This window comes from Brassica napus, chromosome C8, assembly GCF_020379485.1.
Source record: "Brassica napus cultivar Da-Ae chromosome C8, Da-Ae, whole genome shotgun sequence".
In the NCBI taxonomy this organism is placed as follows: Eukaryota; Viridiplantae; Streptophyta; class Magnoliopsida; order Brassicales; family Brassicaceae; genus Brassica; species Brassica napus.
In genome coordinates this window covers 26240723-26258558 of record NC_063451.1, presented here as the reverse complement: position 1 = coordinate 26258558, position 17836 = coordinate 26240723, and the positions used below count along the sequence as shown (strand labels likewise).

Here is a 17836-nt window from a genome sequence, read left to right as displayed (position 1 = left end):
ACCCAAATATGGCAAGTTCCCTAAAACCTCTCCAAAGTCTTTTAGAAAACTTCCATCGTGAGATCTCCCTTCTCCAAGGTGAATCTCTTCAAGCTTGATCCCCAAGAAATATTCGTATCAACTTAGCCTTGATCCGCAATCCATTCTTCTAGTCGCAATCTTCATCTTGACTTGTTCATCCGCACGTACACTTCTCTGTTGCAGACTCTGCTCCATTCGCTGCTGTACTTGCGTCTATATCAGAACGTCCATCTGATCTTTGCATCTACAATCTCCCCCTTTTAGCTTTGGATGTCTCTCAAGTACCTGCACAGATCCGCTCAAACAACCACACATATTCGAACATATATATCATGAATAATACGTGCATAAAAAACTTGAAATTAAGGTTCAAAACATGCGAGTTCAAGAGTTAGAGATAAACATAAAACCAAAACACAAAAAACCAGGAACATTGTTTTATCTCTCACTCCCCAATAATAAAAAACCGAGAAAACTAAAAATTTTCTCCCCCATAATCTAGTTCCCCTGATCATCCTGCTGCTGCGGATTGTCTGTCTCTTCTTCTCCCCCTGCTTGAGAGCATACATAGTTAAAATTCATAAAGATCAGAGTAAATAAATAATTAGATAAAAGTCTTACTTGGAAACAACATGCTTGCAATCTGTCTCACGACGCTAGTCAGAGTCTGCATCGCGGTTGCAAGCTGTTGAATTGCTTCAGAGGCCGTTTCTAGAGCCATCTTTGCCTCTTCAGCATTGATCGGTTGTCCTGGAGCTGCAATCGATCCGAGGTGAATGATCTGGAGCTTTCCAGCAGCTCGTGGAGACTGTCTGTGGAAACCGAAATTCGCACTGTCGATTTCCGTTTAAATTAGGAAACTAGGAAAAACCTAATTTCCCAGAGGTCCCGGAGATCTGTTAATACCACACGCCAAGCAATCAGAACACGAGATAAAAACAACGAAGTATAAAAATCGTAAAAAAAGAGCAAAGAGAAGTCTTATTCCGAGTTTGCGTATCAGCGTTTACAACGAGATATAAGCCTAGGCTCGAGAGCTGTCGGCGAGATTCCTAGTTCTAGCAACCCTAAGACGGCTAAACCTAATTGAGTCACAACTCGAAATAACAAAAACGGAAAGTTGCCTAATTGCTCTAAGTGCTAAGTTTGCTCCGAAAAATCCCTCTCCAAGCCTCTCGCCTAGGACTCCTTATATACTGGCTCCTAGGTCGGTTTACGCTTTTCCTCTTCTGCCCTTAAGCCGTCATAGCATAAAAATGGAGATATTTCATTTTTTCCGATCTTCGTAATTATCTTCAAAATTTCGTATTTATCCGCGGAAACTTGACATTTTACTTTCCTTGCGAACCAAGTGTAAACCGTCATGCGGCTTACGGGCTATTGGTTAAGAAATCGTAAGTTGGGCCTCGAGTCATGTCCTAGGTCCCTTTGGGCCGTCTTCTGACTCGAAGCGTTTATTACGGCTTCTTTCGATAAAGAATGAACTTTCCGTGGTTTTTACCGTATAGTTTGATTGATGACTTAGAATGGCGGGAAACATGAAATGGATTCGCTATGGTCTTCGGGAGATAGCATCGAAGGGTAGACGAGAATGCATGGACTAATGTCGTATCGACGTTATATACTGGCTCCTAGGTCGGTTTACGCTTTTCCTCTTCTGCCCTTAAGCTGTCATAGCATAAAAATGGAGATATTTCATTTTTTCCGATCTTCGTAATTATCTTCAAAATTTCGTATTTATCCGCGGAAACTTGACATTTATCTTTCCTTGCGAACCAAGTGTAAACCGTCATGCGGCTTACGGGCTATTGGTTAAGAAATCGTAAGTTGGGCCTCGAGTCATGTCCTAGGTCCCTTTGGGCCGTCTTCTGACTCGAAGCGTTTATTACGGTTTCTTTCGATAAAGAATGAACTTTCCGTGGTTTTTACCGTATAGTTTGATTGATGACTTAGAATGGCGGGAAACATGAAATGGGTTCGCTACGGTCTTCGGGAGATAGCATCGAAGGGTAGACGAGAATGCATGGACTAATTTCGAAAGTTGCCTAATTGCTCTAAGTGCTAAGTTTGCTCCGAAAAATCCCTCTCCAAGCCTCTCGCCTAGGACTCCTTATATACTGGCTCCTAGGTCGGTTTACGCTTTTCCTCTTCTGCCCTTAAGCCGTCATAGCCAAAAAATGGAGATATTTCATTTTTTCCGATCTTCGTAATTATCTTCAAAATTTCGTATTTATCCGCGGAAACTTGACATTTATCTTTCCTTGCGAACCAAGTGTAAACCGTCATGCGGCTTACGGGCTATTGGTTAAGAAATCGTAATTTGGGCCTCGAGTCATGTCCTAGGTCCCTTTGGGCCGTCTTCTGACTCGAAGCGTTTATTACGGCTTCTTTCGATAAAGAATGAACTTTCCGTGGTTTTTACCGTATAGTTTGATTGATGACTTAGAATGGCGGGAAACATGAAATGGGTTCGCTACGGTCTTCGGGAGATAGCATCGAAGGGTAGACGAGAATGCATGGACTAATGTCGTATCGACGTTTCGGAAGAGCTCGGTCGCTACGTAGCGACCTTTTTTGAGCTCTTGTCCGAAGTCTCGTGTTTCCTCCGCAAATTTTTCGTAAGAAAGAATCTATTTCGAAAAAGTAATTGTCGAAGAAAGTTCTCGTTTTCTTCTTCGGACGTTTTGAATGTTAACTTTGTCGTAACCGTTTTTGACTCCAACACTGTCTCGGTGGCACATACCCAGAAGGAGCAGTCCTCTCAGATCGAGGTGTGCTTGGGGTTGGTCTAGAAGAAGGTGCTGCCATTGATGTTGATGCATTTTTCCCTTTCTTCTTAGCCTGCCTCTGAGCCTTCTTTGCAGCTTCTCGTTCTTCCTCTTGATTCTTGAGATAAATCTCCCCCAGACGAGCATCCTTCTTGTATGGGATTACAGGAGAAAGTTTCTCCCTTGGCTTTCTCTCCAACTTCGAATGAGTTTGAAGGACCCCAAAGATTGTGCGAGGAAGAATCAGCCAGCGCGTATCTTTCTTTCCTCCCTCTTTCTGAAGCACTGCTAGATTCAGGATCTGAGCATAGAACATCTCTCCAACATCAACTCTTATTTCGTGAAACATCTTGTAGATGAGTCGAGCACGATCAGCTGATACAACATTCTTGTGAGAGGATGGCACCTAGTTGTATACTGAGAGGATCACAAGCGCAGCCTTACACGGAGACAGATATCGCGTTGTAAGATTCCTGAGACTCAATGTGCCTTCTGTTAGGAATTCTGCCAAATCATCAATTGTGAGTTCATCAGCCGCCTCATCAGCTTTTACTTCTTCTTCCGATAGAGGCATGAGACTTACGTACTCATTGATCTTGGTTGGAGAGAATTCAAACCTACGGCCTTGAACAGTTACTTCTACCCTCTCCTTGGATGCTCTGGTAATTTCTCCAGGTAGTGCAGCATAGAACTTCTTCACAATTTCTGGAATGTACCCAACCAGACCTGAGACAGTTCTCTCTAGGCGATCTTTCTTGATGATATCAAGAGATCCCCAGGTATCTTCAGCATTCAAATCAACCGATCTTTCTGGTATGATTTCTCTAGAGGAGAAACTCTCATACCTCTGTTCAGCTACAAGATCTGCGTTCACTGATTTCCTTGTTACCCTTGTTGAAGATCCTTCTGCCATAATTGGTGGTGCAGCTATCTGAGTCTCCGCGACAGATGAGGTAGACTTTCTCGCTGTCTTTCTCACAGGGTTGTTTCTTTGAATCGATGTTGGAGCCTTCCTTTTCTTGCTTTTGGCCTGCTTTTTTATGTTGATCAACAGCTCCACATCCTCAACATCAACTTCTTCAACTTCTTCAACGTCTTCTGACTCAGTCTTCTCTGACTCATCTCCTTTTTCCGAGTCGTTCTCAGCGGGAGTCTCAACCTGAGTTGGTTCGATGATTGGTTCTGCATGTTCTTGTTTCTCTGTCATCTGTTCATCCTCGATGTGAGGCTCTGCTGGATCTAAGTCAGCGTCTGATTCTGTGTTGAGGTGCTCAGTTGCAGTTCTGAACACATCAGATCTAGACTGGGATGTTTGACTTCTCTGTGGAGTCGTCTGTTCTTCATCATCGGAATAATCAACAAGACTCAGCAGTGGTGGGTTTGAGGATTTTCCGGCGGCGGAGGTGTTCTTGTTCATCGACATGATTTCTTGAGAGAGAGAGAGAGAGAGAGAGAGTTTTTCTTTATTTTGGGACCTTTAAGCAAAGAGAATTGTGAGAGAAAAAAGTTGGCGTCTAGGGTTTATCAAGGGGTAATCATTTCCTTTTTGGTGCATTACCCCATGATCATTTCCTTTTTGGTGCATTACCCCATGACCTTTTTGGGATATTCGCCATATTTCCCACTCTCTCCAAAATGGAAGTTTTTCAAATTTCAAAAATTTGAAATCTTCCATTTAGGCTCACACGATCTCTCTTCCCTTTTCTCTGATGTCGACACGTATTGCCCACTTATGACTTGATCGGACTGAATCTTCACTGTTCCACTGTGACACTCGATGACATAGATTGGTAACATTTACTCAATGACTTTTGCTGACACAACCACTTAGGCAAATGAACCATTAGTACATTAAACAAGCAAGCAATGATAGAACATGTGTCACACAGGTTAATTTTTAATTTTTAAGTACTCAAACTTTTTGTTTTACCTTTTCCCGTTTGACAACTGTTCGTCGAGTGATCCAGAGGATGACATAGCTTCTGCTACATATGCACTCTTCTGCTCTACTAGATCATCATCTGATCAGCATACTTATTTCATGTCTAGCTTTCGCACAAATATGCCTTTATCATGTCCTGACTCAGTTTTCAACCTTTATTCGTCATGAAAGAGCTGGGAATTGTTACTTCTTTTCTTCTTCTTTTTTTTCTTGTCTTTTCTTTTTCTTTTTCTCTTTTCTTTTGTAAGAGTTTTCTTGTGCTCCCTTTTTGATGATGGGAGACATAAAACATCTTCTTCCCCTTGTTACTTGATTGCTCTCTCGATGCGAAACCTGTACTTTTTGAGATTATGACGGCATATTTGGCAGCTCTTTTCCACTACTCGCTTCTGATGTAAGACAAAATCTGAACTTTTGGTGCCTCTGCATCAGCTCTTCTGTTATCCCATGTACACTTTCACAAACTTGTTACATCTCACAAACCCCAATGGAGTTTCGAAGAGTAACAAAACGGTTAAGATCTAAAGGTTTAGTGAAAAGATCAGCTAGTTGTAATTTTGTGATAACGTGTTCAATCACTACCTGTTGTTCATCGACTAGTTCCCTGATAAAGTGATGTCGAATGTCAATGTGCTTGGTTCTTGAGTGTTGCACCAGATTCTTTGATATGTCAATTGCACTCTTGTTGTCACAGTAGACCAGAAATGATCCAATATCCATGCCATAGTCAGTAGACATTTGCTTCATCCACATCAGATATGTGCAACAACTCCCTATAGCAATGTACTCCGCCTCTGCGATAGACAATGATACAGAGTTCTGCTTCTTGCTTAACTAGGCAATCATGTTGTTTCCGAGAAAGAAACATCCTCCACTGGTACTCTTTATGTCGTCTACACTTCCTGCCCAATCTGCATCGCAGTATCCAGCAAGATTTCCATTTGATCCCTTTGAGTAGTAGATCCCAAGGTTAGTCGTGCCTTTGACATATCGAATGATTCTCTTAGTTGCCTCCTGATGAGACTTCTTTGGTTTTTCCTGATACCTAGCACATATCCCCACGCTCAGACTTAGATCTGGTCAACTAGCTGTAAGGTATAGTAAGCTCCCGATCATTCCTATGTACAGCTTCGTGTCTACTGGTTCACCCTCCTCATCTTTGCAACTCTTGTTTGTCGAGCTCATCGGAGTTTGTGCCTCCTTACAATGATCTAGTTGAAATCTCTTCAGTAGTGCTTTTGCATAGGTACTTTGTGAGATGAACACACCTTCCTCTGTCTGCTGTATTTGTAACCCGAGGAAATATTTCAACTCTCCCACCATGCTCATCTCAAACTCTTTGATCATGTCTCGAGTGAAACCATCTACAAGTTGTTTAGATGTTCCTCCAAAAATGATGTCATCAACATAGATCTGAACCACCAACATTCTTGTTTTGTTCTTCAGCACAAATAGTGTTTTATCAACACTTCCTCTGATGTAACCTTTGTCAACCAGAAAGTTGGTCAACCTTTCATACCATGCTCGAGGTGCTTGCTTCAACATGTATAGAGCTTTGTTGAGTTTGTATACGTACTCAGGATTAGTTGCGTCTTCAAAACCCTTTGGTTGATGCACATATACTTCTTCAGACAGTATCCCATTCAGAAATGCACTTTTGACATCCATTTGGTTAATTGTGAAGTTCATGATGCATGTCATTCCAATGAACAATCTGATAGACTCCAATCTAGCCACTGGAGCGAATGTTTCTTCAAAATCAACTCCCTCGATTTGCGAATACCCCTGAGCCACTAATCTTGCTTTGTTTCTGACCACAACTCCATTCTCATCAATCTTGTTCTTGAAGATCCACTTAGTCCCAACTATGTGACCATCAGATGACTTCTCCACCAACTCCCACACATCATTTCTGATGAACTGCTCTATTTCCTCCTGCATGGCTTGAATCCAGAACTCATCCGAAAGTGCTTTGGTGTGATCTTTTGGTTCAATGTTTGAGACAAAGCATGTTGAATGCACCATTTCTGAAGTTGATCTTCATACCTGTTGTTCTTCTCCCTTCATTCACATTCCCAATGAGATCGCTAGATGAGTGATTTTTGTGAATGTTTGGAGTGATTGTCTCCTGAGTCAGTTCTGAGGAAGTTGTTGTGTCATTCATTGATTCAGTTGATGGGTCCTTTGATGCATCTGTTGGCGTAGATTTCTTCTGTTCCTCATCGTTTTCCCATTCCACTGCTGTGACATCATCGAACACAAAATTTACTGACTTCATGATCATCACGAACCTCAAGTTGTAGACTCTGAAGTATGCGGTTCTTCCTTTCTACTACTCCATTTTGTTGAGGAGTTCTAGGGACAGCAAATTGTTGAACTATTCCGTGCTGTCCACAGAAATTACTCATGGCTTCATTCTGGAATTCTCCCTCATGATCACTGCGAATCTGCTTCAGTCGTCTCTTCCCATTTGTAACTTGAAGAGCCCAGATCTTGAATCTTTCCAGTGTATCAGACTTTTCACGAATGAATCTGACCCATGTAAACCTTGAGTAGTCATCAACCAGAACTAGAACATACCTCTTCCCTGCTATGCTCTCTATCTGCATAGGACCCATGAGATCCATGTGTACCATTTCAAGCATATAGTTTGACTGAATATCTTGAATCATCTTGTGTTGAACTTTGACCAGCTTTCCTTGATTGCACGGTCCGCATACAGTCTTCTCTGTTTCCTCCAGTTGAGGAATGCCTCTGACTGCACCTTTTCTGATGATGTTGGTCATATGCCTCATGTTCATGTGACCAAGTCTTTGATGCCACAGACTTGTTTCATCATGTGCAACAAAGCACTGTTGTGCACTCTGCCATACATAGCAATTGTTAGCAAATCGTACTCTATGGAGCGTGACTCTGCTTTCCTTATCCATGGCTTTGCACTCTCTCTTTGTAAAGTGAACTATCAACCCTTCATCGCACAATTGACTGATGCTGATTAGGTTTGATTTTAATCCCTTGACTAAGAACACATCCTTCAGAGGTGGTTTGGTTTCAACAGTCATTCCCTTGCCTTTGATTTCTCCTTGGCTTTCATCTCCAAATGTGACTCTACCTCCTTTCAACGGCTTTATCTCTCTGAGATTCTTGCGTGTTCCTGTCATATGACGAGAGCAACCACTGTCGAAGTACCATGGATTTTCATACTTGGATATCAATGCCACTGCTTCTGATACAAGTGTCATGCTGCATCTTGGACCTCTGTGATTAGATCGTTTAGTTGAGTTCACTGTTGTTCGTCCTAAGTCAGATTTTCTGACCCAGACTTGATTTCGTGAGCCATTCCACCAGTACCTTCCTTGTCTCAGAAACTGATTTACTTTTTCCTGAAAGTGATAGCATTTCTTCTTGATGTGACCCGGTTTTCCACAGTAGTAACATCCTCTCTCCTGCTAAATCTCTGATCGTCCCACCTTCTGGAGATTCTTAACTTTCTCAGCACCAGTCTTTGAGGTAGTACCTTCAGTTGTTGTTCTCCCTGTGGAGTTGGAGCTTGGCACAAATTTGATGGGTTCTGTATCACTCTTTTCATACCCAGTGTATCCTAGACCTCGAGAAGTCTGAACCTGTCTTCCCAGACTTAAGATTTTATCAAGTTCCTTGACCCAGTGAGCATTCTGACAGTTTTGTAATGATGTTCCAGCTTGGCATTTAAGTCTGATCATCGAGCCTTCTCGTCTTTCACTCGTTTCTCTAGTACCTCAATATGAACAGCAAGTCGTACATTCTCCTTTTTCAGATTTGAGGTACTTGCCTCCTTCTTTCTTTCATCATCAAGTTTTTTCCTGAGGTTTATCACCGTGTCTTCTAGCCAGCTTTTCTCCTTTTTGAGACATAGATTCTCCTTACCAATCTGTACTACCGTCTGACACAGTTCTTGATAGCTAATTCCATCATCACCATCTGCACTTGACTGATCATCATCAGTATCAGTTTCTCCTTCCACAAACTCTTTGATGCCAATGAATGCTACGAAGTTAGCCAGCTCCTCTTCATCACTGTCTTCTTCTGAGTCTATCTCATCAATTCCGATCATAGATTTTTCACGTCTCCTCTTCTGATCGTTGACACATTCCAGCTGAGTGTGTCCAATTCTTTTGCACTTGTAGCACTTGATTTCTCTCCTTCGAACAGTTGAACAATCAGTTTTGTAATGTCTATACCCCTTGCACTCATGACACTGAATCTCCGCTTTATGATCATTCTTTTCTGACTCAGATGTTCGTTTCTCACCTTCTGCAGCACGTTGTGATGTACTTCCTCTTCTCTGACCTGATTCAGCTCTACGAAGGACTCTGTCAAATCGCCTAACAAGCATACTTACTGGATCATTGTCATCTTCTCTGTCATCTGACTCTTGTGATACTAGTGCAACTCCCTTTCCTTTCTTTCCTCCGTCAATTTCCATTTCATGTGCTCTCAGCTTCCCTACTACTTCATCAAAGCTTATCTCATCTGTGTTCAGTTAAACTGACATAGCTGCCTTGTATGCGGTGTACTTAGATGGTAGACACCTTAGAAACTTCTTGACCAGCTTCTTATCCTTATATTTCTTTCCCAATACCAAGGATTCCTGAGCTATGCCACTGAGCTGTGAGCTGAATTCTTCAACTGATTCACTTTCTCCCATTTTGAGATTTTCAAACTTGGATGCTAGATAATCCAGTCGTGAGCTCTTCACTTTTGACGTTCCTTCGAAGTGAGTTTGCAGTATTTCCCATGCTTCCTTGGCGGTCTCACATCCTTGAATCAGCTCAAAGTGTTTCTTTGTAACACTGGCGTGTATGGCCGAAAGTGCTCTGGAGTTGTACTTTGCCATTTTGAGTTCTGTCTCGGTCCAAAGTTCCTCTTCTTTGTTGGATTCAACACCATTCTCGTCCTTAGCCTTTGGTTCTGACCATCCAGTTGTCACAAATTTCCACGCCATGGCATCAATCCCTCGAATGATAGACCTCATTCGTGACTTCCAAATTCCGTAGTTGGATCCATCCAACATCACCCTTGTGCTTGACACTAGCTCATGATAGTTCTCCATTTCTTCCGTAGGATCTCACATGTTATATAATCGGACGGGTGACTACTCTGATACCACTTGTAAATGCAATAACTAACTCACAGAGTGAAGCACATAGTACATCAGAGAATATCTCTACAAAGATATGTGTTATTACTAGTATTCTTTTAAAGCGAACTTACAAGTATCTCTTTAAACAAAACTCGAACAAGATCAAGACCCTTCTTGACTTGCTCCCCTAGCCTCACACGTCCTAAGATCGAATACACGATCTCTAGGACCTCTACCCCTTAGCCCTTAGTGTTATTCACTCGCTTCCAAGCTTAGTGAACTCCACTCTTATGCTAAGAATACAATTCTCTCGCCAACCCTAATCCACATGTCGAATGTGACTATATATACAATACAGCCAAGTCGGCTATCCACGCCTATGTACCCAATATTCCCTATCTACCCAAATATGGCAAGTTCCCTAAAACCTCTCCAAAGTCTTTTAGAAAACTTCCATTTTGAGATCTCCCTTCTCTAAGGTGAATGTGGGAACCGAAATTCGCACTGTCGATTTCCGTTTAAATAAGGAAACTAGGAAAAACCTAATTTCCCAGAGGTCCCGGATATCTGCTAATACCACACGCCAAGCAATCAGAACACAATAATGACAACGATAAAGTATAAGAAATCGAAAAGAGAGCAAAGTAGATCTTATTCCGAATTCGCGCTTGAGCGTTACAACAATGTAAGAGCCTGGGCTACGAGAGCTGTCGGCGAGATTTCTAGTTCTAAAACCCTAAGACGACAATGACCTAGTTGAGTCACAGCTCGGATAACAAAAACGGAAATATGCCTAATTGCTCTAAGTGCTAAGTTTTCTCTGAAAAAGTCCTCCTCCATGTCTCTCGCCTAGGACCCCTTATATACTGACTCCAAGGTCGGTTTACGCCTTTCCTCTTCTGCCCTTAAGCCGCCATAGCATAAAAATGGAGATATTCCATTTTTTCCGATCTTCGTAATTATCTTCAAAATTTCGTATTTATCCGCGGAAACTTGACATTTATCTTCCCTTGCGGACCAAGCGTAAACCGACATGCGGTTTACGGGCTGTTGGTTAAGAAATCGTAAGTTGGGCCACGAGTCGTGTCTTAGGTCCATTTGGGCCGTCTCTCGACTCGAAGCGTTTATTACGGCTTCTTTCGATAAAGAATGAACTTTCCGCGGTTTTTACAGTAAAGTTTGATTGATAACTTAGAAATGGCGGGGAACGTGAGATGGGTTCGCTACGGTATTCGAGAGATAGCATCGAAGGGTAGACGAGAATGCATGGACTGATGTCGTATCGACCGAGCGGAATGGGCGTTTGGTCGCTATGTAGCGACTGAGCTTTGGCTCGAACTCGGTCGCTACGTAGCGACCGAGCGGAGCACGCGTTTGGTCGCTGCGTAACGATCCTTCTCGAGCTCTTGTCCGATGATTTGCGTTTCTTCCGCAAAGGTTTTTCGTAAAGAAGAATCTATTTCGAAAATATATTTGTCGAAGAATTTTTCTACGTTTTTCTTCTTCGAGGATTTGGACGTTATCTTCTTCGTAACCATTTTTGACCCCAACAGTGAATCTCTTCAAGCTTGCTCCCCAAGAAATCTTTGTATCAACTTAGCCTTGATCCGCAATCCATTCTTCAAGTCGCAATCTTCATCTTGACTTGTTCATCCGCACGTACACTTCTCTGTTGTAGACTCTGTTTCATTCGCTGCTGTACTTGCGTCTGTATCAGAACGTCCATCTGATCTTTGCATCTACATAAATGTTCTCAGCTACAATAGATCTTGGACTCATCTTAGTTAACAACATCTCCAACAAGCATTTAAACATTCAAATTTTGATTTTTTTTTTCTTTAACAAGCTCTCCAATTCTAAGTAGAATTTTAAAAATAAAAATTTATGATATACAATCCGCACGTAATGCTGATAAAACTATAGTTTAAAGTAAGGAGAGACATTGTAATTTTCTCAATTGGTGTCTGGTTCCTCTTACCCCCTCCAATTATCGACCTTTCGTTTTGAACATGTTCCTTTTTGTTGAATGTTGAGTAATTTATAATTAGAAATACAACTATAAAAATACTTTTGGTATTTCATTTTGGAACACTCTGGTCCAACGAAATATGCAGTCCAACACGAACCCCCCAAGAGAGTATGCGTTCATTTAATTTTGGATTTATTTTGTTGGCTGCGTTGACTTCAACTTGACCATGAGGTTTTCGACTTTCGCCTAAAAGTTAACAGCCGTGTTCGTTTGTTAACCGCAAGACGCTCCCGCTGCGGCAAGAAAAAGCACGGTGGTGATGATCAAAATAATAGAATCTGAAGCTAAAGTAACCGCCAATTCCGGAGACACAAAAAACTTGACGCCGGTGCCGCTAGAATTTTCAGCGTCCCTTCTACTGCCCCTGCGTCATCGGTGTTGCGTGTTGTTAATTGCCGCTGCGGTCATGGGTGTTGTGTGTTGACATGATTCCCGTTTAATTTTTGGTCGCTGCCGCTTCGTCTTGCGGCTAAGAAACGAACACGGCTAACATAATACTTTTCGACAGAGATATTATCTTAAATTCTACAGTATAAATATGTATAATGAACTTTTCATTCATTAATTAGTTGGAATCAATAATGTTAACTTGTCAAGTTATGTTCACTTTGCAGAAAATCCAATCCAACAGATAAAAGCAAACCCAAAACACACAATATTTTCTAATGTTACAAAAATCGTTAGACGTCTGCTACGCGTTTTATAGAATTTTATAGAAGATGGTTGTTTAAATGAACACTTTGATCGGTTTTTGTATGTTTTAGACAGATTTAAAAAAAAAATCAATTTAGAGTTAAGTTAAAAACAAAAAAAAAAACGATTCAGAAAAATCGTGTCATGTCTGATTGGCTGTTTTATGCGCTTGTTTTATTATTTAAAACGTGTGGACTGGTTTCAGTGAAAACAAACAACGTGTTGACTGGTTAGTGGTTACTGTTACAGTGTTACCCAAATTATAGGTTATGTATGCAATGACCACACGGCATTAAATGTGTTCAATATATTTTGAGGAATAATATATGGTAACCAGTCAACATGGTATAGGTCGTTGATATTAATGGAAAAAAATGGCTAGGGTTTTCTCTCTGAGACGGCGACTTCCCTAGATCAATATCTACTCACCTAGCTTCATTCAGAGTGGATCTTTGATCCTTCTCTGCTCATTTTTCATCACGGTGTCGATGCTCATAGGGAGAAAGTGTTTCGAAGTGAAGGTTCAGTCTCTCCTAACAACTCGACAATCTCTCCAGATCTACTCTATTCGATAAATCTAGCTCACTAACTTCCTCCATAAATCGGTGCGAAGTTCTCATTAAACCTGTGTGGTTTCCTGCTCTATAAACGCCTCTGCATACAAGGATGTATCGACCGAAGAAGAAGAAAGAGATGTCCTTAATGAAGGAGTTGAAGGAGCGTAATCTTCTCGGCGAAGGAGAACCGGTGGACATCCCAGATCTAGAAAACAATGACCTTATTGAAGAAAATACTATGAGCGTCGTTGTAAGGTGTCCCAACCCGACAGTCCATAAGGTGGGGGACTTGTGAAGGCATTACCCCCGATTTGGGGTCTTGAGGACCGAGTTAAAGGTCGTGGAGTTGGAGACAACAGGGCGCAGTTCATCTTCCAGTGTGATAGAGACCTCAGATTTGTCTTGGAAAGGGGTCTGTGGTTTGTTAATGGCTGGATCGTCTCCATGGATCAGTGGACACCAAGCCCAGGGCCAGACTTCCTCAACCTCATTCCCTTCTGGATAAGGATATGTGGTATTCCGATTCACCTCCTCAAGAAGCAAGCTGTTGAAGGACTCATCTCACCATTGGGAAAAGTGGATAAAGTTGAGCTTCATGCAAAAAACTCAGACTCAGTGGAATATGTTAGAGCACACGCTTGGATTAAGGCTGATGCTCCTCTTCAGTTTCGAAATACTGCAAATTTCAAGACGGGATAAGCAATCTCCACTAAGCTTGAGTATGAAAAACTCTTCAAAGTCTGCTTTACCTGTAAAAGGTTGACGCATGACCGCAACATTTTCCCTCTGAGGATACATGCTAAAGACCAAGCAGTGGCTCTAGAAGAGGGACCAAGTAGAATGAGAAACTCCCACTCTTAGGCAAGTGAAAAAGACAAAGGCAAAGCAGTCATGGTGGAAGGAAAAGAAAAAGACTCCATCTTTGGGTCGCAGAACATCAAGAGACCCCACAAGGACCCCAAAAAGAAGAACATCAAGAGTTTCTCCCCATCGACCTTGAGGTTATGCTAAGAAGAGCAACTCGACACAAGAACTTGTCTGGAGGAAGAAGGAGACTCCTGAAGCTGCTAAAGCAACAGAAGGCGGCAGTTCCAACAGTGTGGGGGACTCTATTCAATCCTCCCTCCGAAAAACGAAATCTCATGAGAAAAAGGCTTCTGAGGAAGACCGATCAGCAGGCTTTTCCTCCAGGAATTTGACTGTTTCACCAACGGTTTTCCAAAGATTAGGCTCCTCACCTCACTCGAGCGAACTAGGTACTGGAAGTAAAGAAAAAAAGGAAGAAGAGGATCGTCAGAAGGAAAAAAAAAACTGATCTAGTGCTTTCTAAGGTGCGAGCCACAGAAGAAGGAATGTCCTCTGTCTTTGCTAGGCTGGGAGACCTCTCACCACCCCCTGAGATCGTTATCTCACGTGAGTCAAGTCAGCAAAAAAGAAGAAGAATAAGCCATCGGGATGACAGAAGACTCTTCCAGTGATGAACGAACCTCAAAAAAGCAAAGGAAGAGGCCAATCTCAGAGCGTTTGGAGGCTCCAAGCGTCTTTCACAGACTCGGTAGAGTATCCTCCAGCTCTGGTGCTCACTCAGAAGGTGAACATACTCATTCTGTCCATGTGACAGCTCACTCTGTCCAAGTGACAGACTATGTCCCAACTCACTCTACTTTGAAAAAGGCTGGTGCAAGTGGATAACTTTTGAAAGAAGGGTTGATGGTTAATACCAACCCTTTGAAATCTCAATGAGAATATTGAGTTGGAACTGTCAGGGGTGGGGAATATCCCTACAGTTCGACATCTAAGGGAAATACGTGGTTAGTATTTCCCGGAGATAATATTCCTCAATGAGACCAAGAATGGAAGAAAATATTTGGAGAATGTGGTTGGGCATCTGGGCTATCATGATCTACATATTGTGGAGCCAACCAGAAAAAGTGGAGGCTTAGCTTTGATGTGGAGGGAAATAGTTGATATTCCGTGTTTTTAACGGTTTTAAACTCGTTTTGGAGCAATTAAATGGTCGGTTTTAATTAATGTTTTGGTCTATTTGATGCGTTTTGGTGTTCTTAAGTGTAATATGCATGTTACTAGATAGCTTGCAAGAAAAGAACGCATTCGGGATTTATTCAGAAGCAAGATGGACCGAACAATGGACCGAATGAGAAGTATTGATCGCACAGGACATAGATCGACCGATCCATTGTCTGTGGATCGACCGATCCAGAGCTAAGCAGAACTTGTCGCAACGGTTTCATGCACTAGATCGACCGATCCGGTCCATGTGGATCGACCGATCCCACGCTCTACGGGCTCCACACGCACCAACGAGCTTTTCACTCCTTTTTACCCACTCCCCTCAATAATGGAAAAAAGGACTCGACTTTTGGGACTCAGAAAAGACCAGAGACGACCAAGAAGGAGATTTACAAGTTCTTGAGAGAGATTTGAGAGTTTTGTAACTTGTTTTGTGTGATTTGTGAAGATTTGTAAAGGAGTTCATCTCAAAACCATTTGGAGAAGATCTTCTGAACCTTTACTCTGTTTTAATACAATCTTATCATGTTTTCTTCATCAAAATCGTGTTGTTCTTGCTTAGTTATGTGTGAGTAGTCATCTAGTTGGGTTTAGGGGTTCTCATAGGGGATTTCTTGATGTTTTGATTCATAAAACGTGTGTAGACTAAGGGATTACGTTTTGGTTCTTCATCTAATGGATTTCTTACTGCTTGAACTGAATTGATCACTTAGTTCATGATATCAGATTGTTTGATGCACCGAAAGTGATTGTTTGAACTTCCGAAAATACTTTAGATGAGCAAAGTGTCCTTAACCCTCGGAAGTTGATGTTATTGCGCTTTGTGAACATATTGAACCTGTTCTTAATGCTTGTTTAGAAATTGAAACTCAGCGGAAGTTAGTGTGGAGATTTCTATAACATAGAGAATTAGCGCTACGGAAGTAGGTTAATTCTAATATCGTGTTTGAGTTCTAGACGGTTCTTAATATATCCCTGTGTCTGCCATTAATTGTATCTTGATTAAAAAGAAATCCCTGAGAATTCCCAATGCCCAACGTTTGTTTTAAAATAGTTTTCAAATCGTTTAAATCATCTTTTTACAGCTTGTTTATGTTTTGTGACACTAAAGAAAATTAAATAAAAAAACATCAAAAATATATCTTCGTTCGCTGTAGCTATTAACTTGTCTGCAACTCTACGTGTGATCATCGGTCCCTGTGGATTCGATCCCGCATTACTACTGCGTACTTTACTGTGCACTTGCAGTTAGATAATCGGGTTAAAACTCGACACATCAAGTTTTTGGCGCCGTTGCCGGGGACCATTTGGTCACCCTAGAGTTAATGATCAGTTTAAGACTATAGCATTTTTATTTTGTCTAATGTTTCTGTCTTTCTCTTTCTGTTTGTGTTTTCAGGTGAATGAGCGGATTTCATACTAGAAGCAAAGGATCATCGAATTTAATACCTTTGGAGTTAGAGCTCGGCCGCCTAGAGAGACAAGTGAAAAAGAAAAGACTTGAGTCCGCTGAAGAGGTTGAAATGGCTGAACACCAAGAAGACCAGTTTCAGGACAACCCGCAAAATCCAATTCCTGTAGATGAACGAGAAGGCAACAATGCTGGTGATAATCAGCAGGCTGGTGTAGCTGCAAGACAACAGGCTGGAGACTATGGCATGCCTAGGATGACGCTTGCACATTATGATACACCAGATGCATTCTATGCCGATCGTTCTGGGATTCGCCCACCTCCCATTGAGAGAAGAGACTTTGAGATCAAGACTGGTCTCATTAATTTGGTGGAGAAAAATCCGTTTCATGGAAACCCGTCTGAGGACCCGATGTATCACTTGGAGCATTTTGAGCGAGTCTGTGACACCAGCAGACATAATGGAGTTCCTCAAGGCGCTTTGAAATGCAGGTTGTTCCCGTTTTCCTTAGCTGATAAAGCTATCAGATGGTTAAAGTCCATCCCTCCAGGATCTCTTACTACATGGGAAGAGACAAGAGCTGCTTTTCTACAGCATTTCTTCACCAAGTCAAGGTCCACATATCTGAGAAGCAGAATTGGAAGCTTTCAGCAGCTTGATTCAGAAAGCTTTCATGAGGCTTGGGAGCGTTTCAAGGAGTACACACAGGACTGCCCTCACCATGGTTACACTGATGTGAGCTTGCTGAACATTTTCTATAATGGAGTTCATGAAGAGAGTCAAGATGCCATGGACACAGCAAGTAATGGTGATTTCATGACCAAGACTGTTGAAGAAGCTTACACCTTGCTGAACAACCTGTCATCCAGCAAAGCAAACCGCAAGTCAAGGTTTGACACCAGCCAGAAGGGTGTTGGTTATGAATCCAAGAAGATAGATGAGCTGAATGCCAAGATTGAGATGCTTCTCAAGAGAGATCAGAAATCTGTGAAATTTGTGGAGGAGCAAGGCTATCGTTCCTCACAAGAAACTGTTGGTGATGATTCAGATGATATGCAAGCTGATGTGAACTACATTGGTGGTCAAGGAAACTACAACAGAGGCTACAATCAGAACCTTGGATGGAGTCAAAATCAGCAAAATAATCTGTCTTACCGGAGCAACAATGTGGAGAATCCACAACATCAGTCCTACCCTCAGGCAGGAAACAGGCAGAACCAGAATCAGAACCAGAGTGTGTTCAACCAAGGATATCAGAACA

At 41.9% G+C, this 17836-nt stretch overlaps 1 protein-coding gene and 1 non-coding gene across 2 annotated transcripts; one reads left to right on the top strand and one right to left on the bottom strand.

Annotated features, from left to right (window-relative positions):
* The first annotated feature begins 13241 nt into the window (after window positions 1-13241).
* On the top strand, window positions 13242-13831 carry LOC106453806. The gene is made up of 2 exons (XM_013896011.1): window positions 13242-13382; window positions 13430-13831. The coding sequence occupies exons 1-2, from the start codon at window positions 13242-13244 to the stop codon at window positions 13829-13831; spliced, it is 543 nt and encodes a 180-aa protein (XP_013751465.1).
* A 3365-nt stretch (window positions 13832-17196) lies between these two features.
* On the bottom strand, window positions 17197-17303 carry LOC125592136. The gene has a single exon (XR_007327985.1). It is a non-coding gene; the product is annotated as a small nucleolar RNA R71 (small nucleolar RNA).
* Between the last annotated feature and the right edge of the window lie 533 nt (window positions 17304-17836).